The sequence below is a fragment of the Taeniopygia guttata genome, chromosome 10, assembly GCF_048771995.1.
Source record: "Taeniopygia guttata chromosome 10, bTaeGut7.mat, whole genome shotgun sequence".
NCBI classification, from domain to species: Eukaryota; Metazoa; Chordata; class Aves; order Passeriformes; family Estrildidae; genus Taeniopygia; species Taeniopygia guttata.
The window spans coordinates 13,995,668-14,020,109 of NC_133035.1; the positions used below are offsets into that span (position 1 = coordinate 13,995,668).

Consider the following 24,442-nt stretch of genomic DNA (forward strand, 5'->3'; position numbering starts at 1 on the left):
TTTTAATACAGTTACACTAATGCCAGAAAATGAGTTTTAACCCTATATAGGGTTGGAAATCCCAAAACCAATTCCTCTGTCGGAAAAAAGAAAAACAAAACCAAGCCAAACAAAAACCCTCACCACAAATAAGCAAACAACCCCACCAAAAAAAAAAAAAAAAAAAAAAACCCAAAAAAACCAAACAAACAGAAATAAGCCTTCTTCAGATGTAATGATAACAAAAATGACCCTACTCAATAACTGATCTTTTCCAAAACAGCAAGATTGAACTGATTCTGGAATGGATAAGGAAATGAGAAAACAGAGTATAGAGACCAGCATTACTTTGTTGCAAACTTTACAGACTAATTTAAATGCATATAAATAGGTCTCCCATATGCCAACATTGAGTACTCTCAACAAAAATTAGCAGGTGGCAAAAACACCCATGACTTTTGAAAACAGAGATGGTATTTATACCTCATGGCCACACCTGTCTTAATACAATTGTCTTATTCCCCATCAAGAAAAGATCTCCTGGGGTGGTCCTACAGGCAAACACTGGTTTTTATGTAGATATAAGGCCCAAAAAATCCCTACAATGGTCTGTAATTTGCTTTTCCAAACAGAGAGCTAAAATCAACACAGCTTCTGTTGTGCTGTGTGATCTGCGCACAGTTAAGATGTGATTTCTTGGTTAGTATCCTGTCAAATAATAAAACAAACAAATCAATAAAAAGCACTTCACAAGGGGAAATACTCCTGCAGTTCAAGAAATAATTTCATATAAAAACTTTGTAGATTTAAGTGTCTACAAGAAGGACCAACACCCACCATCTCCTCATTTGTTTGCTCAGAAACCCCTTCTCTGCTCTTCCCCACTTCCTAAATACCATTAGTCCCTACAAAGCTCTATGAAGTGAGGCCCACAAGCCTAAAAGGTACAATTAGAATATCTTACAAAATGAATCACCAATCAGTTAGTGCAAGGGGTGGGTGGAAATAACAGGGGCAGGAAAATAAAGCAAATAGGATGCAAACTTTTGCCTTGGGTAACAAGTTAAGAGAAGGGTAAAAACAACACCCTTAATTTGAAACATCAGTCCTTAGATTAATATTAGATAACTATTTTTTCCTATACTTTTCCTGCTCTTACAGCTGCTCCCAATTTGAGCCACTTCGGACCAGAACTGGAAGCAGACTTATCAGAAAGAAAAATTATTCTTTTTTATTCTCAGCATCTGCTTTAGAATGAGATCTCGAGAGCACTGAGGGTCAGCTAAAAAACACACGTTTTAGAGATGAATTTTTTTTATATAAAAGAAGCTTTTGAATGCTTCTGAGACTTACTCATACTCAGGAAAAGTATTAAGCTCTGGGGCACAAAAGAAATCAGAAATGGCAAAGAGTCTGTAAGACTTGCAAAGATGATGTAATCATTTTCCAGAAATGTACACCAGAAAGCATAGCATATATCCCATTTTTTAATTTTTTTCTGTCTACAGCTACTTATCAAACATGCTTTATGGCAAGAATATTGCTGAAATAATTTTTTGTTGGTGGTTGAATACTGGCAACAGTCCAAATTAAAATTATTTGTAAGTTTCTGCACCAGACTTCCAATTACAAGAACAATATACATCTTACTGAAGAACAGAAGCAGCACCATGTGACCTGCAAACTCCATCAAAATAACTCAATTTCTGACTATTAACTGTAATAAACTGCTTATGAATAAAACATACATAAAAATTCCTCACAGAAATTTGCTAAGTAATCTTCAAAAGTAAGGGAGATAAAGAAAATATTTAATTGTGTGCTGATAATTATGAAAAAATAGTGCTGCAATTCAGTGGTCAATCATACATGGGTAACAGTTTGACTCATCTGGGTAGAAAGAGATCAAACCAGAGCAGGTTTCTTCTGTAGGATGAGAAAGAGGGGAGGCTTTTGTCTTGGCGTATTCCTTTAATTCAGCCAATCTTCCATGGCAAATCCTTCATTCATCACTCATTTAAATATGTCAGCCCATGCTGCTCAGGCTAAAGGGGATGGATAATATTGTATCTTCTAATTAGACTATCACCACTTCTGTCCAGTAAAGATTTTTTAAAATTAATATCAAGAGTGTCTTATGAACTTATGGCCACACTGCTCAGTGCTGAGGTCTCCAGTTCCATCCAAAGGGATGGCTTTTTCTTCTAATCAAGTCCTATGAGAAAATTTGGGTTATTCAATTCATCTGACTCAGAAGCATTAAAATGGACAAGAAAAAAAAAAAAAAAAGTATGTCTCAGCTCTCCCAAAAGCCCCATACCAGCAGTAAAATCTCCTTCACAGGATACTGTCAAGATACCTGCAATAATTTTAAAATTCATTTGTTACTCCTTGTTGTTTATAATCTGTTTGAAGCAAAAAGCTAAAATTTATTTCCATTAGTACTCCAACTCCTCCATCAGGCACACCATGCCAAGGAAACTGCTTTTCCAACATAACATGTACACAAGGAGCATGAAACTCGATTTTTTAGATTAGCTGTATGACCAAGACATATGGTTGGGAACTCAGCTGTACACCCTGGCACTAAAGGTATTAACTTGGAGGATGATGGATGCAATAATGAATGGAACAGCACAGTGGAATATGCTGTGGAAGGACCCTAATTAGCAGGCAAGGTAACAAGGAATCAGGAAGAATGGTGACATGACAGAACAGTAAATCTTCCTGGGTCATGGCTGTACCTGCACTCAGAACTCCTCACAGCACAGCCTTGCATTCAGACTTTTCAGAACCAAAGATGAGAAGGGGCCTTGTCCTAGGTTATAATATTGGGTGTATTCCATTACCACCTCGAGCTGCAATTCCTTTTTTTTTCCCTTATCTCGGGACTCAGAGGTAAGTCCCTCCAGGAGGAGCTGTTCTTTTAGCCACATGACTGATAAGATCACAGCATTCTATTGTGAGATGCTCCACCCAGACGGAGGAGCCAAATGATGCCATCAAGGATATAAGCTGGGTTGTGCAGACAGCAAGGAGATCCCCTCTTCCAAGAGGAACAGCTGAGACCTTCCCTGCACTGGATGTCCAGAGAGAAACTCCATCAGTCTACAAGACCACTGCTTGGATAGAGCCATATCTGCTACCACCGCCCCAGCCAGCAAGTGTCAGGTTGTATCTCTGACTCTGTCAGTGGTTCTTCTTTTGTGCTATTATATGTATTTGGTTCTTTGTTCCCTTTTCCTAATAAATTGTATTTCTAACTTAGAGCCTCTCACTAGTTTCGCTTTTCAAACCAGGACAGGGCTCTGTATCCCACAAAATGGAGACAGCAATTGAAATCAAGTTAAGCTGGAGGGGTAAAATCTCCAACGAGGGACCACTGCAGATAGGCATCACAAGAGCAAAGAAATGATAAGGGGTTTATCATTCTATAATTAATATTTTCTGGTTTGACCACCGGGTTGCAAACCGGCAGAAAGAGGAGGCAAAATTCCCCGTGAAACTTTTGTTACTTTGTTTTTAGCAACTTTCAAATGGAGATGGGGCTGCTCAAAGATTGATTTGGGCAATCCAGACAAGATGAAAAAGAGTTTGGATATTTTACCACCTTCTTTTCTTGTTCTTAGGTTGAACAAAACCTTAGATAAGATCAATAGTTTCTTTAGTTTTATGTTTCGGTTCCTTAAGGGTAGTTGGCTTATTGCATTTCCATTGATCACACAGACAGGGAGATTCGTCAGACAAACCATCTCTTTTCTCCTTTCATTTCCACCCTCCTCTCCATTTGAAATCAAATGACTTTTAAAGGAAGCTGGGGTCGCTATTGTTTCTCATTTACATATCAATAGTACCCAATTCTGCCTTTCTGTCACTAAAGTATTTTAAAATTCCAGTCCAAGAGAGGGGACACACATTCCAGGGGAAAAACTCTCACAGCTTTTCTATCAGGAAAACTAAGTTCTGGCTTACCTCAGCCTTTCCTCGACCTGAGATGAGTGAGGTACACTCACCAGCCTTGTGCAATTAATATTTTAACCTCTTGTAGCCTCTCTACAGCTTTGTTGTTCTTCCTAAATCCTTTAGGCAATCCTCATCAGATGCCTCTGTGCAGCTCAAAGTGCTGTACTTGTGCTCCCAGCCAGCAAAGCAGCTGCTTCAATGAATTTACTTCTTGAATTGAAAAGAAAAAAAATGCTTGAAAGTTGGAAAAAAAATGAAGACCAGGTCTGCTGCTCTCTAATAGAAGTCTGACCACTGACTCACTGAATGATGCTGGACTTGGGAGCCTCTGCTGCATCTAACAAGATGCTTTAAATCCTAGCTGCTGTACTTCCAGGTGTAAAAGTAACAAAACATAAGGGTGTGCTTGTCTAGGGGAAATTCAGAATATATCCCTACAGGGAGATCAGTCATATGCCATTGAAAAACTGACTCAATGATCCACAGTTAAACAAATCTTCCAAACCAAATTTCAGAAAGCCCTAAGTATAGGATGTTGACATCTTCTGCATGAGAATTAGTGTCATTCTATTGCTTAGACACACATTCAACTTCATGGTCCAAGAGTGAGAAACTCGTGTTGAAGCCACTAGTAAAACATAACCTCTTATGTAATTAATTTCCAGTTTACAAGAATGATTTCAGGGCTCCAAGTAGCTTTGGCTTGACAGATGGAAGCTGAGGATTAAATGGTATTTATGCAACAAAATCTTCAGTTCAGTTTGTCAATTCCACACTCTTACTAATCCACTTGTTAGAGCAAGTAAATAGGACCAATTCTAAAGATCACTAAAAAGAAAAGGAAATAGCTTATAAGTAGCCATTTTCTGGAAGAGATACAGTATGTCTTTATATGCAGCTCCATTATAATCAACATAAGAAATTATATTCTATTTTGATACTAACAAGTTGGGTACTCAGTGCATTAGGAAAAAATAGTGGAAATACTTTAAATCTGCCTGAAGCTGCAGTAAGTGTTTGTATTATCCTTACAATAGAGAAATGGTGAAGGAATTATTAATAATAGAAATATTGATGTATCCTCCATCATCGAGATAAATCATCACCCTAAACAACAACAAAAATAACTAAAAACCTGAAAAAAACAGACAAGAATATGTGACCTCATAAACACAACCCAGTGATCCAATTAAGATTCAGCTTTTCAATGCATTCATAATGGAAATTTCAGAACTTCTTTACAGCTTTCAGACTTCCTTGAGAGCCATGGGAACATTGGATTCTCTCACCAGTCACAAGCCCTCATATGTGAACTTGCTCTTGTCCTCAGTGGGTGGTTGTGGCCCTGATCAGTGTCAACAAAGAGGACAAGAAGGAACATAGAAAATAATTTCATACATTTTAAGAGATTTCTCTCCCTACTATTTTAAGCATCTAATGACACACATGAAGCAAGTTTGGTTAAAGATCTCACAGATGGTGATGGAGAACAAGTCATTAGATATCGATAAAACCTGATGTGTCACTGGTTTTAGACCTTACTGTGGTTATCTAAGAAATCAGTGAAATCCTCCTCTGCAGAGATCATTTGGAGCTTTGTCATTGATTTCAGTCAAAGTACATTTCCCCCACTGTCTAAAAAGATTCAAACCCACTGTCTTGACCTGTGGTGCCTATTAAAAAGCCATTAGCACTTCTCAGGAGTGGAGAGTGTTAGATATAATTGCCCTGGGCATTGCACTCTCTTGATTTTAACTGTCTGCCGTTTTTTAATTCTGCCTTTCCTGTCCTGGAATTGATGTGTGTATAGTAGAGCATAGTTAAAACAGCAGCTGAATACTTCCTGCTACATTCTACAGAGAGGTAAAAGGATTAGTATAGAGCTTACAAAGATAATAATTTGAATGTCTTATTAATTAATTGTTATTTGTAATAATGGCTCTTTCCTTAAGGGTCTTTCAGTATCCTTAACCGCTTATTAATGTTGTACAGATAAGGATTGCTCCCTAGTGGAAGAAATGAGGTGGAATGTAGAAGCCTTTCAAATGAAAGCAACAGGTTTGGAATAAGAAAAAGCAAAAAAATTAATCATTCAAATGAATGAAGAATTATGATCACTCAAATACAATTACCCGACTTTATCCTGTGTGCTTAAAAACTGCCAGGAGATCTCCCAGACTGATGCCTGATGCATTTGGTACAAGTACAACCCTTCCTACCAACCTCATTTGATGTGGAATTCAGGTCTGTCTAGATCATAGTCTCAGGCATGGCTTGAATTCATTGACATCTGTCAAAAGTAGCCTTAGACTGGCTACCTCTGCCTGTCAGGAACAGGCAACTCCAAATGTAGGATTTTCATGGAGGCTCTTACATTTAGCCATTTAGGTGAATGCTCAGGCAGTGAGCCTGTACCAATGACTATTCCAGTTAATTACCATAGAATAAGGCTCAAAAATGTCCATCTCACCTGCCAGAACTTTTATTACAAAACCGAGAAAGCCCTTGTAAGGAAAAAATCCCTATATCATCCCCAAAACACTCCTTTCTTCAGCTCAGGGCTTTTGGCTGCAGACTGGAGTTTTCTTTTATTTCCCTGCTGAATGAACCTTCAGAGAGGGACTCTACTTTTTTAGCACAGAAGGTACAAGAATGAGGGGTAAAAGAACGAGATTCCCCAGAAAAGAAATTCTGGCTGGATACATGGGTCTGGAGAGAGCTCAGCAGTGGCCATCTCCTCCATCCAAGCTCATGAGATGTGCATTAGGAGGGTGGCAGAGGGTTTCTGAAAGGTTTACTCACCCTGTAGAGGCCGTGGCTGCAGCTGCAGTAGGTGCTCTCCATGGTGTAGCTCCTCAGCACCCCCATTTCCTTCCACACCACCACACGGGCCGTCGACGCCCGGGACTTCTCCACCAGGAAGCTGCAGCTGTTCATGACAAATGCAGGGGCCACTTTATCCAGGATTTTGGGAAGAGTCTATGAGAAAATGAATTGCACAGATGTGCACGTGTTGATATCATACACACACAGAGAAAACTGTGTTTTAATGTGTCTATAATCAAATCTAGCCATAGATGCTGAGAGCTCCAACTGCTGCATTACTCTATTCCATGTGAAACCCTCACATTCTAACATTTGTTTTATTCCAAAGATTAAAATGGAAAATTTCTGTAGACTTGACATATCTCACTCAAAATCAAACATTTGTAACCAAGCAGTTTGGGCGAATCGCTGGAATCAGTTTTGTTCTCAAGCTGCTTCAACCAACCTACACCTTCCTGTTGAGCCAAGAGTCACAGATCAGTGCCTGACATCCCTATTTTCCCCTCTACAGCTCTATTATATCTCCTCCCACCATAAATCCAGGGTCTGACAAGGGATTGAGCCATGGGAGGAATTTTGTCTGAAGCTGGTATAGAGCAGAGAAAGGGGATCTGTTTCCTTGTAGAATGTCACATATAATTATGTGAAAATAAAGCTCAGCATTTAACTAACTTGCATTGTGAAACAAACCAAAATATTCTCTTCCAGGTCCAAACAATGTATTTCATACAGTTCACTTAAAAAAACACAATAAAAAGTAATAATAAAACCAGTAAATATTACATCTTAGCCCTAAGTGATTTTCTTACTCTCAAAATCATATTTCCCAACAAAGTGTATAAACATGCCTGAAGTATCAAATACTCCATCAGTGAAGAGGCAACAATGACTTAGTCATTACAGAGGGCTAGATGTGTTATTTTTATACTCCATAAAAACAGATAACAGCTACACAGAGCACATCTAGTGCTAATGAATAGACTGGACCATTAGATACACACACACACATGCCTGTGGGTTATATCGTGTGTGTCTGAACTTCAGTGCTGCCACACCAACCACAACATGTGCCAAACACCATTTGATCCACCTAGAGGAGACCAAGCAAGATTAGGATGTTCATTCTTTCTTTTATGACAGTTTTCTTAAACACCTGAACTGTATGGAATCCTGCAGAAGGAATTTCCACACACTGCTAGTGGTAGTTACGCTTGAATTTCATTCAGTTTGGGTACTGAAAACTAACCGGCTAATTTCACTTTCTAGTAACCATCGTTTTCCCCAACTAATTCTGAGGAATTGTAGCTCTGTTCTTTTGGGCTTCACATCACTGCATGGGAATATTTGATTTAAAAGTGACTGAGCAATGTTCTTTTCTAAAACATGCTTGGTATGAGTGATACATGTTTGGTCTAAACTACTTTACAAAATCTCTTGCAAACTACTTAATCATACATATCTTTCATTTATACCTATATCATTTTTCAGTGTATTTTGGCCACAGCCATCACTGGTCTACTCCAGTTCCATGAGGTCCATTTTTCAGATGAAAAAACTGAGGCAGAGAAAAACTAGAACAAAGCAAAAAACTTCACTTTAAATCTGACACCACCTCAAGCCTCAATCTAAGTCAAGATCTCCAGTGTGTTACTAAGAGCTGCAGCACTCTTTCCTATGGGCACGTTGAACAGAGAAACCTTGAAAATTCACTTCTTGCCTTTAGTAAAGTATCCAACATTTCTGCACTGCCTTCAGCCTGCTACTTAGTACACAGAGATCACAAAATTGTATGGCTTCATGCACAGCTTCCAGGTTTTCCTGGATTTTGACTGAGAAGGAATCAAAAATATGCAGCAGAGCCATAGCACAACCATGAGACCCAGTGTAACTGTATGTGAATGGTATGTGCCCTTATCTGAACTCATACACAAAATTTTGTAAACTTATCACATCAAATACAATAATCAGGACCCTAATCCAGTTTAGCTTTTTAGAGCAATTCAAATTATATGCATAATCAATCTTTTACTTTTAATTAAATAAAAATACTGGCAGGTAACAGTAATGTCTCTGTACACAGGACTCATTTAGAACCATTAGCAAACCCAAATTTAATATTCTTTTCATTTTACCAGCATTCAGTGGATTTCACACTAATGGCTCTTTCTTCTCTATTGATTCTTTTCATTAATTTTCTTTCAATAATATATTTCGTGTGAAAACACATCCCTTAAAGGATGCTTTTATGATAGTGCAGCAGTGTGACTGTGTTCTGTGTCCCTCACACAGCTGGATTTATCACGTGTGACAGCAAAGGAAGCTGCTCCACTTACTGCACCCTGTCCATAAATCTCCAATACCATTCAAAAAGAATCGAGTTATATTTCTTTACTAATGTCCCAGCAGAGATTGCTATCAAAGGGGCCTGGAATGTTTATCAAAAGGTTGGGATTATGGTGCCAGTGCTGCACAAGTCACCCAAGGCCACCAAATATTAAAGGCAAGGAGGACTCTGACTGTACATTGCCAAGGGCTACAGCTGAATCTATAACATATGAGGCAAAGGCTCTTCCAAAACCCATCATTTTCTTGAGGTATTTGGTTTCTGTTCCTGTGGAGAAAAATCAATCATGGAGGGTAGATTAATTCCCATTACCTAGAGGAGGCAGGAGAGAAACCTGTGCAAACAGTGCAAGGCAGCAGGGCTGAGGCAGGGCTGGCTGCTGCCAGCTGGAATTGCAGATGTGTCCCCATACAGAACCAGTTTCCCCAGCCTAAACAGGGAGAGGGTATTCCATAGGCTGGATCTGCAGCAGGCACCCACCTCCCAGTTCGTGCAAAAGCAAAGATTTGAGGCATAAAAACCTTTCTTATGGGCAGCTGCAGAGTGTTCTTGGACAGCCTTGGAGCCTCTCTTCATTGCAGATTCAGGTCAGGCTCCACATGCTGACAGTAACATTTGAATTCTGTCTGTGCAGCACTGAGCCCTCCTCAGCCTTTGCAAGCCCCAGAATTCAGAAACAGCCAAAAATGCCCTGGCTGTGGGAATCCTCCCTGCTTTCCTCAGGATCAGTGTTTGCCACAGGGACCCCTCACAGCCAACACTGGGGCACTTTCCTCCAGTAAAGCTGCAGATTTTTCTGTGCAGCTTCATAAGATAAGCATGAAAAACATGAAAAATCTCATGGAAGGATGTTGAGTATTTATGATGAAGTAGCAAAAATTATACAGAGGCATAAACTGAGAAAGACCTTTCAACCTCTTTCAGGTTTCAGTGATCCAAGCTGTAACTCTATAATCATTTTAAGGCCACAACTATTAGTTTTGTGAAATTAACATTTTTCAAGGCTAGAATTGGACTGCAGAAATTTATTTCTTTTCCTGAAAAAACCTATTTAATAGGAAAATATCATTTAAACAGATACAAAAAAAAAAAAAAAAAACCAGATCAGCAGGAAATCTGAAGAAGAGTTTGATGAACATGACATTCCCAGGAAGTAGAAATAAAATAGATTGTAGATTTTTTTCTAATTCCAAAAAGAAAAAAATATTCTTACATATGACACCAAACATGTTCTGGAGATAGCTTCACTATGATAGATTTGTTTGGCATCTGTTGAATTATCTCATGTTTTCAGTGGGACCAGGAGCATTTTGTGATGAAGAAATTCAATTGAGTAGGACTGTGGGACACCATCATCTTCTCAGTTAACATTACGTAATTCCCATTTATTTTCATACTATGGGTAGGAAGATGAGGATAAAATTGTATGTATATTTAGAAATTATAAAACACACAAAAATATCTCTGTCCTATTAGCCTGTAGCCAAATGTTATAGTGCATCGTTTTACTGAAATAAAATAAATAGCAAATACACCATCATTAGGTGGGTCCCTAGTATCTGGTGCATGAAGATATTACATGTCACTCAAAATTCTCTGGACCATTATTCCCCTGGAACAAGGAAAGTTTGCACCCTATTGCTAAAATTTCTGAGGTGAACTTATCTTGAATATTTTAAATATATAAGGACATACAGAATGCTAATTAAGGAAGGAACCAAGAGGACCTACCCTGTAGCCAACATCTTCTGTGACAACGGCTGTGTCAACCATGCAACCTGCTTGCCACAAGGTCTCTTTAATGCTGCACCCATAGAGAAACACATTCTTTTTCTGGGAGTGCCCATGGTAGTCACAGAAGACCTAGAGAGAGGAAAATATAAGGCAAAATGTTGGACATTGGAAAGGTTTATTGGTTCTTCACAATAAGCACTATTAGACTATGGCAGGGAGGTGTTAAGGTTTTGTTGGATTTTTTTTCCAGGTCTCTTCAGAGTAGCTTAGACTCTGGCTGTGCCTTTGACCTGTGTCAGATTTCATTAGTCACTTGTATCTTGCTTTATTTATTTGATCTGACATGATCTCAGGGGTCCAGAGTCAAGCCTAGTGCACTTCTGTCTGCAGCAGAAATAAACATGACACCTGTGCAAGAATCTATGGCAACTCAGGAACTTAAGGGTTCATGAGAACTCCTGATACCACAACAGAGCAATTTGTCAGGCTCTTTCTACTTCTAAACTCCAGCTTTATCCTCATGAGACTTGAAATCTATGCCTTCCCAAATGATTAATCATTGCTTTGTCTTCTTTAAATTAAAAACCCATGCTACATAATTTTCAGGAAAATATAATTGTGCAATTGTATTGCCAGACCTTTGCATGAATTCCTGCAAGTCAAGCACAGAAAATGACCCATTTTCAAGGCAAATAATCTCATTCCACAGTAATTTATCTGTCTATCCAATCCATCTCTCATGTCAGCTGTCATATAAGCAAGGCACAAGGCCCATTCCCATTTTAGCGGAAGTTTTGATTGCCTTTATAGGCAGATATTGATTCCCATGGAAATGAAAATCACAATTTAATGACCCGAGAGGTAAATATTGACCCAGGTCTTAAAGAATAATCAATCTCAGTGCCCTCTGAGATATGAAGTCGATGTATACATGGCTGTTACATATATTCTCCATGTCTTAATCAGGAATATTCAGAAATCTGTCAATGAAAATATAAGAACCTCTAAAGAGAAGGAATTATTTCATTTTAAACCAACAGCATTCACTGTAGAGCAGAAAGGAGCTTCAAGATTTCATTGAAACTGTTTTCCAGGACTTATGTTAGAGACAAACGAATGTGTGCAGGAAGGTAGAGAAAAATTATGGACCCACATAGAGATGGGGGAGAAATATGGGGTGCAAATAATAGAATTATATCATCATTTAGGTTGGAAAATATCTCTAAAATCATCAGGTCAAATCATTAACTCAGCACTGCCAAATCCACCACTGAACCCCATCCCCAAGTGCCACAACTGCACATGTATTCAATACCTCCAGGCTGGCGACTCCACCACTGCTCTGGGCAGCCTTTTTCAAAGCTTGAAAACCCTCCAGAGAAAGGATTTCTTTCTCATATCCAACCAAAACCTCCCCTGACACAACTCGAGGCCGTTTCCTCTTGTCCTTGTGTTGTCACTTGGGAGGAGAGACTGACACGCGCTCACTGTCAGCCTGTCCAGGTCCCTCTGCCTTCAGAGCCTTCCCACCCTCCAGCAATCAACACTCCCACCCATATTCCTACCTAAATACATACACAAGAGGGGAGAAACAGATGGAGAACATGAGCTTCTTCTACCAACTGTTAGGGCAAGATTTACCCTCGTTTGCTTATTTACCAGCTCCACAGTACCTAAGTTTAGCTGCAGCACGTCAGGGAGTTTATTTATCTGGGAATTGAGCACATACATTCGTTCAGCTCCTCTGACACTGGGGGGGCTGAGGCACACATAATAACCAGTCAGATGGACAATTATACATATCCCATAACTTACTTGCTGCTGCTTCCTTTGGTTTCTGTCCTGTCAACTTCCCTTCCCACACCACCATCACCTCCAGATGTTTTTGTGGGGCTGAGGGCCTGCAGGTTCCACATCTGGAGCATGTGAACAGCCACATATCTAGCAACAGCTCTGATCCACACACAATTATCCTGGAATGCCTCCTTCTAAAGAGCTGCATTTATTAATTCTCTTAATGACAGACATTTTTCCAGCTAGTGTTTCATCTAAGCTACCAGCAATACACAGTCATAGCTTAGGTTAACCACAGTTACCACCTGGAATGTATTTCTATGAATATCAAAGAGGATTTTACAGCTTTTGTCTGATTTCAGAGCAGAAAACTAAGCTCAATTTGGTATCAATTACCTGCCAATTTACAGAATTACCACACACAAAAGACAATATATTATCTGCCTAAAATATTTATCAGAAACCATGCAGGGATGATCAGAGAGTGGGGCTGCCTGATAAGTAGCAGCTCTACAATTCTGCACCTCAAGAAGCCTGCAGACAGATCCTTAGTGACAGATCTGGATTGAGACTTCTTTACTGGAAAAAGATTACTAAAGCCAGGTTCTGTATTATGGTTCAGGCCATGGAATCTTTCAGCTGGTTCAGGCCATGGAATCTTTCACTGAGTTTCACCAGCTTCCACAGAAGACGTGTCAGTGCCACTGAAAACACTTTCATTCTATTTGCAGGTGGCATAGCGCTGTATTTTAATTAATTTGACTGGAGACTGCAGTCACTCCCAATGTTTATACTCAATTATTCTCTACAGCACACCCTTCTGCCTGATTTTCACACCACAGGCTAGCTTATGTCTCACCATTCAGCCAAGGCTAAGAGATATTTTGGAGTCTGAGGACCCAACACAGAATTTTTCCTGGGATATGTCTGGGCAATCACTGAGCAGACTTGGCACCTCCCAGTGCTTTTTCCTCAGCCTGTCCTTCCATATGTCTGGGACACTGAGACACACAAACCACAGACTCCCAAGCTTGCACTCACTAGGATATGACTCAAAGACATGCACAATTTTTTAATCTATTTGAAGTTATTTGCCAGCACCGATCATCTTAAAGGTAAGGACTGCCTTCTAGCTCAAAAACAACTCTCCTTATGAGTCACAGAACCAGGTACCTTTTAAAATAAAAGCAATATATAAAGTGGAAAGCAAGAAAAGCAGTTGGAAAAAATGAACTTTTTGAAATTTCTTCTCTTTTTTTGTGTCAAGTCTCTTAATAACATTGTGACAGGACATTAAATGCCAGTTTTGAGGTAGACATGCTAAGGGGTTTTTTTCCTCCCAATGAGTACGTTCTTGCAGGCTGTGCATGTTTCCAAGCTTGATATAATGACTTTGAGAGGCAGCAAACACTGCTCAGAGCCTTCTGGTCCACTGGAAGTTCCTTTCCCCTTTTAGGGCATCCTGCTCTTCACTAGAGATGAGACTCTGCAATGTCCCAATGCACCCAGTCTCTTGGTCTCATTAAGGTTCCCATAGCTAAAAAGGCAAGCAAAAAACCCCATAATTTAACAGGCTGTTTCCTTGTTAACTAAAGAATTAAAGTGTCCTTGGTTTGAAGGGCCTGCTAAAGTTCTTTGCTTTTTCTCCTTCCAGCAGCTTTTCTTTGAAGAAACTGCTTGCACATCCCTGGGATAAATTAAACCAAATGAGCTCACAGAAATCATTTGGCTATCAGTACACTTGGCTCCATAGGATCTAATAGGTTAAAAGAAAACCCAATAAAAACAAACAAAAAAACTACCCCCAAATTCTCTTCTGAAGGAGGGAAAAGGCATTTTTGAGGATGTATAAACTAAAATCAATGTATTCTTCAAAGGCAAAGAGAAATCAGTTTATGAAGTCTGACATGCAGTCTGTGAGTGAGGGAGATGGTAAGATCAATAGTCTTCCTTCACTCATCAATGATGAAAACTTGTTCTGAGTAGTCAACTTTATGAGCCTGAATATGACAAGGAGGGTCATGCAGTAAAAGAGGCCAGACAGCAAATTACGGAGTAAAACAAAACTCATCCTACACTGCCATGAACCAAAGGAAAATGTTGGTGACTCAGTTTGCAGCTCTGAATTTCAACAATACTCCTCAGCCTACAGAGATAAATTTCAGGGCTGTCAGCCTGGACAAAAACTAAATTACTGCAAGAATACTCTTAGAGAAGCTCACAGACATTTTCACCTTGTTTGGGGCTTTTCTCACCAAACCCAGAAGGATTTTGGTGCACTTGGACATTTCCTGCCTGGCTGTAGCTATCACCAGCAAACCTGCCAGTTCCTGTATCCACATCTGTTTGTCAACATTTGAAGCTCCTTGTGGTTCTCCTCCTGGGTCTCAGAGCTATTTTTTCCTTCTGCTGGGCAACTGAGTGGATGGAATGGATCCCAGACCCATCTCATGAATTTCTGGTCGCCCCCAAACCCAGTCCTTTCCCCATTACCAAAGCATCAGGGAGATTCACACACTTTGAGGACTGCTTCCTATGTTTTTGTGGTCACATGGGGTTTAGCACAGTCCATTTAGACTAAATATTTTTGGAATTTCTCCTAATGCTTCCATGAAGATAGTAATAACTTACTCAAAATATTTAGCTTAGTTGGAGTACTTTGAGGGTATAAGGATCTTTCAGAAATTAATTTTCTCATTTTTATTCAGGTATACAGAGATTCTGAAATTTGGAGTTGCCTGTTAGAAGATTCAAGCAGTGATAAATATTCAAGAGTTTCAAAACAATTCCACAAGATGAAAGTGTAAGAGGACACGATGCTCCCAAATCACTCCAGCTCTGTAACAAGACTGTTCACACAAGTACAATAATCAATCCATTCACAGAATGACACAAAAGAACCTGGAAAAGACTCACCAGAGGAGCCCGGCCAATGCTGCACAGGTAATAGAGGAGACCTTTGGCATGGTAAATCGTGGGATGCAGCTGGGAACTGGGTGTCAGCCACTGCCTGTTGAGATCATCTCCACTCAGTGAACAACGAAGGCTGAAATCAGGAAGCAACACATCACAAACTGGCAGAACAATAGCTGATTCCAAAGCATTTCCAATCCTGGCAAGCCATGGCACAAGGACAGGGAATGTTAATAGAACACAGATGTAATGGTTTTGAACATTGGGCTGGAATATGGAATTAATCCATATTATATTATTCAGGTTCTTATATTAATTTTACAATTTCCTTTCCTTCCAAGGTTCACATAATTGCTGTCCTGCAAATAAATGCAGTTTTCCACTTACCTAAGAAGGCACAAATCAAAAGGCCATTTAGAAAGAAGTCTTCTGAAACATTCTAAATTCTGTGCTATGAAATTCACACTGCTTGCATAGAGCACAGGCTTCTCAAAACCCCCAGAGCAAACAAGCACATCCAACTTCTACTCATTCTAATTGAAGACAGGCACTCAAATCTCATTGACCAGTCTGAAACATTAATGTACTTAAATGAGATGAGCTGGGTGTCTCATTTAAGCTTCTCTACTTACAAGAAATGTCTCTACTGAAAGCCCATCAAGGAGATCATGGTGCCTGCTAGAGCATTATGTAGAACAATTACCCAGCTTCATTGCAAAGGCTGGATAAAAAGCTAAATAGGAATCCCAGATTTGCACTGAGGAAACGTTTCCCTTAGTTAGTTACAACATATTCTGTTACTGACTCAATGATCAGTGGAAGATTGTGCAGGATACTTGACCATGTGGAGCAGTACAGTACTACAATTCAACTAATCACCTACTTAGTGATGGTGTAGATCAGAGCCTCACACTCTTCAAAGGATTTGCTGTAATTTGGTTGATAATTTTCAAACCACAGTGTGGTGATAAAATTCAGGAAGCCACTCGCCAGCATATGAGATATTGTGGTAGGTCTTCATCACCTCCAAACTATCCACTAGAACTCTTCCAGAGGCACTGCAAAATTGGGGTGCTTCTTGTTCAAAAAAGCTAAAATATCCTCAGTGTTGGATGAATTTCTAGCTATGGAATTGCATCCAGCTTTGCTGCACCAACCTCTTAGAACAAATTAAGATATAAATGTACTAATAGAGATGGGTTCTGCTGTTGTATTGATAGAGGTTAGGGTCTGCTGCATGTGGGATCCTGATCCATTATCAATGCCTTGCAGCATGCTTGGAAAAAAAAGGTCATAAAGCAGGAATGTTTTGTTTGTTTGTTTTTTTTTAATTAGGTGGGAATAATGGAAGACAAAGAAGTTAAAAATGGAAGACAAAGAAATAATGAGTCACTAAGAATGAGTCATATATCTTTAATGTAGAAAAACAAGGTCTTTATTCACATCTTGGAGTTTCTGGCAACACCACAAGATCTATTCCAAATTTACTCTGGTTTAAGTTATCTGAATTCCCTTATTTCCTCATAATCCATACTTTCCCTGTTACTCACTCAGCAAATCAGAAAACACTAGTAATAGCTAACACTTGGGAAGTCATCAAATGCTGCTGGGAGGCTTCTGCCAAAAATTCTTCATGAAAACATGGCAATTTCTGTTGTGTTTTTTAAGGGCTCTTTGGATAAAGTTACCTTTAGGCTCATCTCTCCTGATCTTCAGGACAACAGCTGCTCAGCTGAGGTTAGCAGCTGTATTCCTGCCAAGGATTTGTGTGCCTACACAGCTTCCCTTCGATTAGTACAATGCCACAGAGAGAGTCACTGAATTGCATAAAGAAACTCACCTTTCTCCAATGTGACCAGAAAAAAAACCCAAAAAAACCCAACAAATACTTCCTTGACATAAGGTTGTGATGTTTTCCTCCATCACAGTTATACCAGGGAGCAAAATTAATTGAGAATAACAACAGAATTTTCATTCTGAAGGGAAGAATGATAGCTGAATTTGTATTCCCATGTTTTAATTTAATACAAGGGAAAAAAAACAGAAGGGAGTCTTGTTATGCCTGCTCAAACCATTCACACTTCCCTCTGCTAAAATGCCTTGGTACCCACTGGATGAGTCCAACATAAAGGGAGAAAAAAGCAGGGGAATAGAAACTGCTAAAAGGATTCAGTAAATACAGAGATTAATATTAAGCCACTGTCAAACTTAAATTTTAATATTAAGCCACTGCCAAACTTAAATTTTATTTTTAAGACTAAACTAAAGCTTCTAAAAATGTTGATTATTCCTTCAGCAATTATAAAGAAATCCCATTATATGTCACGTAAGAAAAACCCCTAATTAAGTCCATAACAGAATCTACCAATTCTGTTGTTCTGACATAAAATGTAACTTTTTTCAGAGGTGACTATGCCAAGACAATCCCCAGCTCTGCAGTTCACAGGTGCTGCTGTGCTTAGTATTAGTTTAAGAAGTGTAATCCAACTCTAAAATAATAATTTGGAAGTTCTTATGAACTGTTTGGAAAGACGGTATCATCTCTACATAAAGCCAAGAGCTTGGAGACAAAGTTCAGCTTTGTTCCTTCAAAGATTAACATTTCTGCTCATTTAAAACTTTAATATTAGCCCTCAGCTCGGCTGTATCCACAGCTCTTAAGAACACGCAGAACTCAAATTTAATTACAAGAGGCTGAATTTTCCCACCCTGCTCTGTCCTTCCTCCATTCTGCTAAAAGCTGTTTGCTTTTGAACATGCCAATTCCCTGCCAGCCCTGTTTCTCCTTATCCCTTCATTCCTTCTCTCTCTCTCCTAATAGTGATGACATGCACAGATAATGGTTCTGCCCGTTATGCTCTGCAGCCAAGGGTGAAGGTAAAATATTAAGCTGATTTCAAATGCTGATAGCAAATAAAGGGACTGGAGAGACGAGACTGGCTTTGAATGTTTGGCAGGATTTAATGAAATTCACTACTCGAATCAAAGACCTTTCTTACAACACAGTTCCAAGCTATTATATTTCCTTTAAATGCTTTACATGTCTTTTCTCTTTTGCAGCATTAGGAAGATTACATGCCACCTTGGATGGGACTAGTGGCAGCTTACAAAACAATTGCCAGAAAAAATTCCAATAAGAAACACCACTTCAGCGACTCAATATAAAATACCTGAAATTCTGCTAATTGTTATGTATCTTCAACCCAAGTGAATTACTCAGAGATATCTCAAAAAATTAAACTGTGATTCTCTTGTTCTGTTTGCTATAGTCCTCCCTCCTCCTCTACTTTTATATAGCCAAGACATTTTGGGTTTGAGGGCAAAGCAACCTCAGAAATTGCACGAAACTCTGCATAAGACATGTATATGCATGGAGAGATCCCACCTGGTCCTAACATGAGCCTTGATAAGGTCAATGGAACATTTCAGCTGACTGCAATAAGCCTGTGTCCCACACAGATACAAAAGTGGCAGGGGATGAGAAACACTGGAAAAACAAAACTGAACAGGGTTGCATAGTAAAGAGATTTGGGATAAGAATAATACACAAGATATTAGACAAGAAAGAATGAAATGGAGAGAGAGAAAAGTCACTTTTTAAAGAAAATATGTTGCTGTGCTTGGAAGATAAAATACTTCCCAGTCTCCTGTCCATAACAGATAAAAGGAAAGACAGGAGCCATCATATTGAATGAATGATGTCAGGACTGATAATAACAGCACCTGGGGCACAGGCAAATACAAAATCTAAAGGGATGCATCATGTTTGATATGTAGAGAGAAGCATCGCCATTCACTGTGCATCTTAAAAGCAGACAGCAGTACCAGTGTAGGATGAGAGTATCTGTACAAAAGGCAGCAGGCACAAGTAAACACCAAGATGCCATTGAGCAGCGTGAGGCAGTTTCAACCAGACACAGCATGCTGGACTTTATAAATAACAGCAGCCTAGGATGAAAACTGAAATATTTTTATTAAGATGTTATGGTCTTGCCATTCAGAAAACTCAGAGCAACACAGAGGGGAAAAAATATAAGATGGATAGAAAATCCTTTGTTTCTCTTAATTTTAAATCTTTCCAAAATCAAGACTGGTGATGGGAGGAAGCAGTAGCAGCAGTAAAGCCGTCCTTCATATTGTAATGAAGGGTGTCAAAAATATAAACATTATTTTCTGGCTTGGACTCTGGCTTTATTCAAGCCCATGGGCTGAAATCATAATGGCTACATTGCATCCAGTGATGTCAATGATTATTCCAGAAATGGAACATCACCAGAACAATGTAAATTTTGGAGGCTTTACAATGGAACAGTTGTCATCAGCATTACTGTAGTTAACAATTTATTACCTATCCTCTTTTTCCTTCTGATTACAACATGAATGCAAAAATGTGAACAATAGAACCAGGCTCAAGAGCAGTTTACCTTCCCAACATAACCAAAACAGCTGGGAGTCCAGGAGTCCCTATTCCTTATCTCTTTTCTTCAAGTGTGTATTTCATTCTTTGGTCCTAATCACACTCCCATCCTCACTTATGCATGACCGACTGCAATGCTGATTGTTCTCAAACCTCATTTATACCACATCTGGTTTTTAAAAAACCAAACTGGTTTTTATCAGGATTAAAGACCACAGTTAGCATTGGAGCACCAAAGCAAGCTGGCCCTGTTTAACTGGCCAGATGATAAAAAACAAGATCAGAAAGTCAGCTTCTCCTAAGAGATCCCCATAAAGTACCAAACAATGGTGTTTTTTTCAATTGCACTGTGAAATGCTGCCTATTTATTTTATCACCAAGCCTTTGAGAGGAAATTTTTTATTACTCTCTTCTCTCTTTTTTTTTTTTTTTTTGTGGCACCTCACACACAATGCCAGACTCACATCCTGAGTGACACTTTGTGCTACCTGGGTGCCAACCAATTTAAGGGTGCCAATGAAACAACCTGACTCATTTCAGTCAGTGGCTGCTGCACCACCCTCCCCTCCCAGCACTGACTGCTAAATTCATGATGCACAATTCTTCCTCTTGGACAAACACTATCCTCAGGCATCACTCTGCCAGTTTTTTCCTGCCTCCCTAGAGGTGAGCACTGATACTAATTAGGGTAATGAACCTTCAGCGTTTTACTCGCTGCGTCTGACTGATTTTGTCACAACGGACAATTCCTTGCTTCCCAAGATAAATGATGCAATCTGTGCTCTTCCTGTTCCGTGCATGTACTGTATCTCTGTCCTTGCTCAGCTGCCTCTGATGGAAGGGCTCCTTTTCTCTCTGTGGACACATTTCATTAAGCCACACTTGGTCACAAATCACTCAGAGATGCAGAATGAGATCTGCCTCAGCCCAACTAATGGTGCAATGTCACAATCAAATAAGACAAGGAGTTCACCTGATCTGCTGGAAAGGTGAGCAAACAGCATTGTCAGGGATGAGCCAACCTCCCTCCCAGTTCCACGCCAAAGGATGCCCAGCTCATTTCTGTTTCTGCTATTTATAATAGCAGTAATCATTAAATAATCATTAGATAATTCATTCACCTGCAGTTGCCCACACTTTGCACGGTCATCTATGAGAAAAGTTCAAGTAATAAAAGTTTTGTGCTATATTATGAAGGAGTAAATAAGGATTCAGGGAAGAAATAAAAACTGGGTTTTCATCCAGGACATGGAATCATCTCAAGAATCTCTTCTGAGGATAATCAAATACATGATTCAATAAAAAAGCCTTAGAATAGCATTCTTAGACACTGGCATTGGGTGAAAATTTCACTTTTCAGCTCTTATAAGTATTGACTTTTTGCAGAAAATGTTGACTTTTCCTCACCAATCCAACACCAATTCCCCAGAAAACTCTGAATTTTCTGTCAAAACTCCAGATTTTACTATCCAAAACATCAGAACTGGTTAAGGATATGACTCAAAAAACATGGATTTGAGGGTTTTTAGGCATCTGTTCCTCTCTTTCAGAGCATCTCCTTGAGGGGGGCACATTTTCTCTGAATGCAACACCAGGACTCTGTGACAGCAACTCAGTGAGATTCAGAATCATGATGCAACATGGGAATTGTAGTTTGGCTGGAGGAGCCTGTACAAGAGCAGCCAAACAACTCCCAAATGGCACAGTGATGACAGTTCCAAATGGAAGTTCTGTTTTTAAATTTGTCTCCAGTTTTGATTATCCATTATTCATAGAAAAGCTTAAGCTTTCCATAGGGTGAAAAAAAAAAAAAGGAAAAAAAATCCTGAAAAATATTTTCCCAAACAGCCCCACTTATATTCTCCTACAAGCAATGTCAGCAAATCCTAATTTTGCAGGCAGGGATATCAAGAAGTGAAGCCACTCATGCAGCAAAGCAGTAAATCAATGAAAAACTAGGAATAGAAGCTGACAGCTGATGAAAGCATATCACATTAACTAAAACTTTGCTTTTAAATTTATGTCCTTTAGCCTGTTTGTAATTCCTGTATCCTTTCCTATTTTAAATGTGGCTTGTATCCATAGAGCTGAAGAGGATTCTTAACTGACTTAAGCTAATTGCACACATATGGGTTGCATCGAATTAACTGAGTTGATTTAAAAATCTGTTAGTTAAATCAGTGCAATCTCTGCATATAAATGAGCACTAAGAATTGCAATTTGCAGATGATTGTTCTAAAACTTAAACAAAAACAAACAATGCAGAAGGGCAAAGTGCGGCATCATAGAATTAAGAGATAATCACAAGCAAGGTATGTGGAGGCCCATAAAAATAAAAATATATTAAAAAGAATATACTCCAGTGACTCCAGACCTCCAATAGTTTTTTCTACAATCCATCCTTAGCCAAGTAATCCAGGAAGTGGAACCCTGGCATCTGCAAAGCTTTGTATGTGAATCAGGCTTGTTTCAGCCAGCTTACACCTCACAGCAAAGCAGAACAGTGACCTGTCTGCTGGCAAGGAAGAAACAAAAAAGGAAAAAAGAGAAAGAAGCCAAGAAAACCTCAGAGAGTGAAGGTGAGGAAGCCTGAAGCCACTCCTCGCCAGCTGAGGTGCAGTACGTCCCATTCTCCATCACCTCAGCCACCTTCAATAAAAACAAGCAGCAGGGATAAATCTGCAAGTCACACCTGCATGACAATGAGGTGGTGCTGCTCCAAAATAAGATGCTTTTGAGCACATATATTTTTGGCCCCGTAGGAGGCTGAAAAGTTGTTTTGCCAAATTTGTTCTGTTGATTTCTGAAGAGAGGTTAATAATAAACTTTTCAAAAAAAGTGTTTAAAACATGGCTGATCTCAATTAGACAGTGTTGGCTGTCTCCTGTATTGCTAAGTAGGCTCACATATTAATCCTTCAGTATTAAACCCCATTGGTCAAAAAAAATGATGCTTCTCTTCTCTAAGAAAGATCTGGCACAGGATGGCTTTACTGTGTCACCAAGTCACTCATATCAGTGTAGGAGCACAAAAAAGGACCTCAAAGCACAAGAATCTGCTGTGATTTATGGTGGAATTGGCCACAGGCTGACATAATTCCTCCATTAGTAAATTATAGTTGTGGAAAAGCAGAATTAACTGAAATGTGCTGATTTGTAGCTTACAAAATCACACAAACCCAAGTGCAAATCTTGCTAACTCTTTCCTTTGCAAGGCAGTGGGATCAGGAAGATAACACTGGATTGTGTTTGCTGCTCATCCTAGAAGGGCTCCCCCTCTTTTTCCCACCTCTTTCTTCCCAGTTGTTTTAAACTCCATATTATTATGAAGACATGACAGCTATATCCTCAGCATCACTGGAAATTCCCACTTTAGGGGGCTACAGCATTTTGGGACTTGACTTCTACTAACCTCACAGACTACTTGCACAGCAAATATCATCTCACTGCAATATAGTAATATTTCTTCACATGTTACTCAGTAATGATACATATGAAGCCAGTCTGTTTATATTTCTGCTTTGTGACATGGGATTTCTAACTCTGCCTGTGAATTCCACTGAGGAGACAGGAGTTCCTATAAAACACTTTTTGCTTTCTTTGCAATAAATGTTCCCCTCTGTGCAGATGAACAATATTTATGGATCAGACCCATTTGCAATCCAGCTTCCATTTCAGAAAAGGCAGGCAGGAAATAGATGATCTTTAAGGTCTCCTCCAACCCAAGCCATTCTATTAAAACAGAAAAAAAAACCCCAAAAGAGCCAACATACATCACACCACCAGGAAAAAAAAAAATCAACCTCCCGAGAAACCTAATGAAAACATCTCCTCCTATTTTTTTTGTTATACAATCCACCTGCCTTTGAAATGATGTAGTTATTTTCCATTTTACCAAGCGTATATCATTGAATTCTTCCTTTGCCAGCACATTGTATCTTCCTTGTTGATGTTCTACTCCTACATAATACTTCTCTGCAGTGTTGGGAACTCTTGGCTAACACTGTGCCTAATTCCCTCACGTATTCCTGGAAACCACTAAAGCTCTGAGGGACTTGAGCTGTGAGTTAAAAATACCATCACTACCATAACTGGAGCTAGAAAGGGATGCACACCAAGTGGCTTAATAAGTCATTGCAGATACCAAAAAACAAAACCACAAAAAAAACCCAAAAACAAACAAAACAAAACAAAAAAAAAACCAAAAAAAAAAAACAGAACAAAAAAAAAAAAAAATAAAAAAGAAAAATCTCTAAATATCACTCACTTTTTTTGTGGAGCTTCCTGCTCCAAAAAGTGTGCGCCATCTCCCCTACTACATCCCATCTGTAAATGTCTTGGGTAAAGAGTAACAAAGACTGAGCTCCTCCAGTGGCCAGGCAAAGGAAATAATGTGTTTTAGGAACGCCAGACAAGAGATGAATTTGAATTGTCCCTGTATGGAACCTGGCAACTACCACAAGAGCCACACAT

The 24,442-nt window shown here is 39.3% G+C and overlaps 1 protein-coding gene across 2 annotated transcripts in view; it reads right to left on the reverse strand.

The window, feature by feature from the left end:
- The window catches only part of AGBL1 (AGBL carboxypeptidase 1), a 265,839-nt gene that overhangs the window by 113,348 nt on the left and 128,049 nt on the right, over positions 1-24,442 (reverse strand). For both annotated transcript variants that reach the window (XM_030281429.4, XM_030281428.4), the window contains exons 19-21: positions 15,557-15,686; positions 10,844-10,975; positions 6,745-6,921 (exon numbers count right to left, since the gene is read on the reverse strand). In XM_030281429.4, coding sequence (XP_030137289.4) covers positions 6,745-6,921; positions 10,844-10,975; positions 15,557-15,686 — 439 coding nt within the window. The remainder of the gene's footprint in view (positions 1-6,744; positions 6,922-10,843; positions 10,976-15,556; positions 15,687-24,442) is intronic.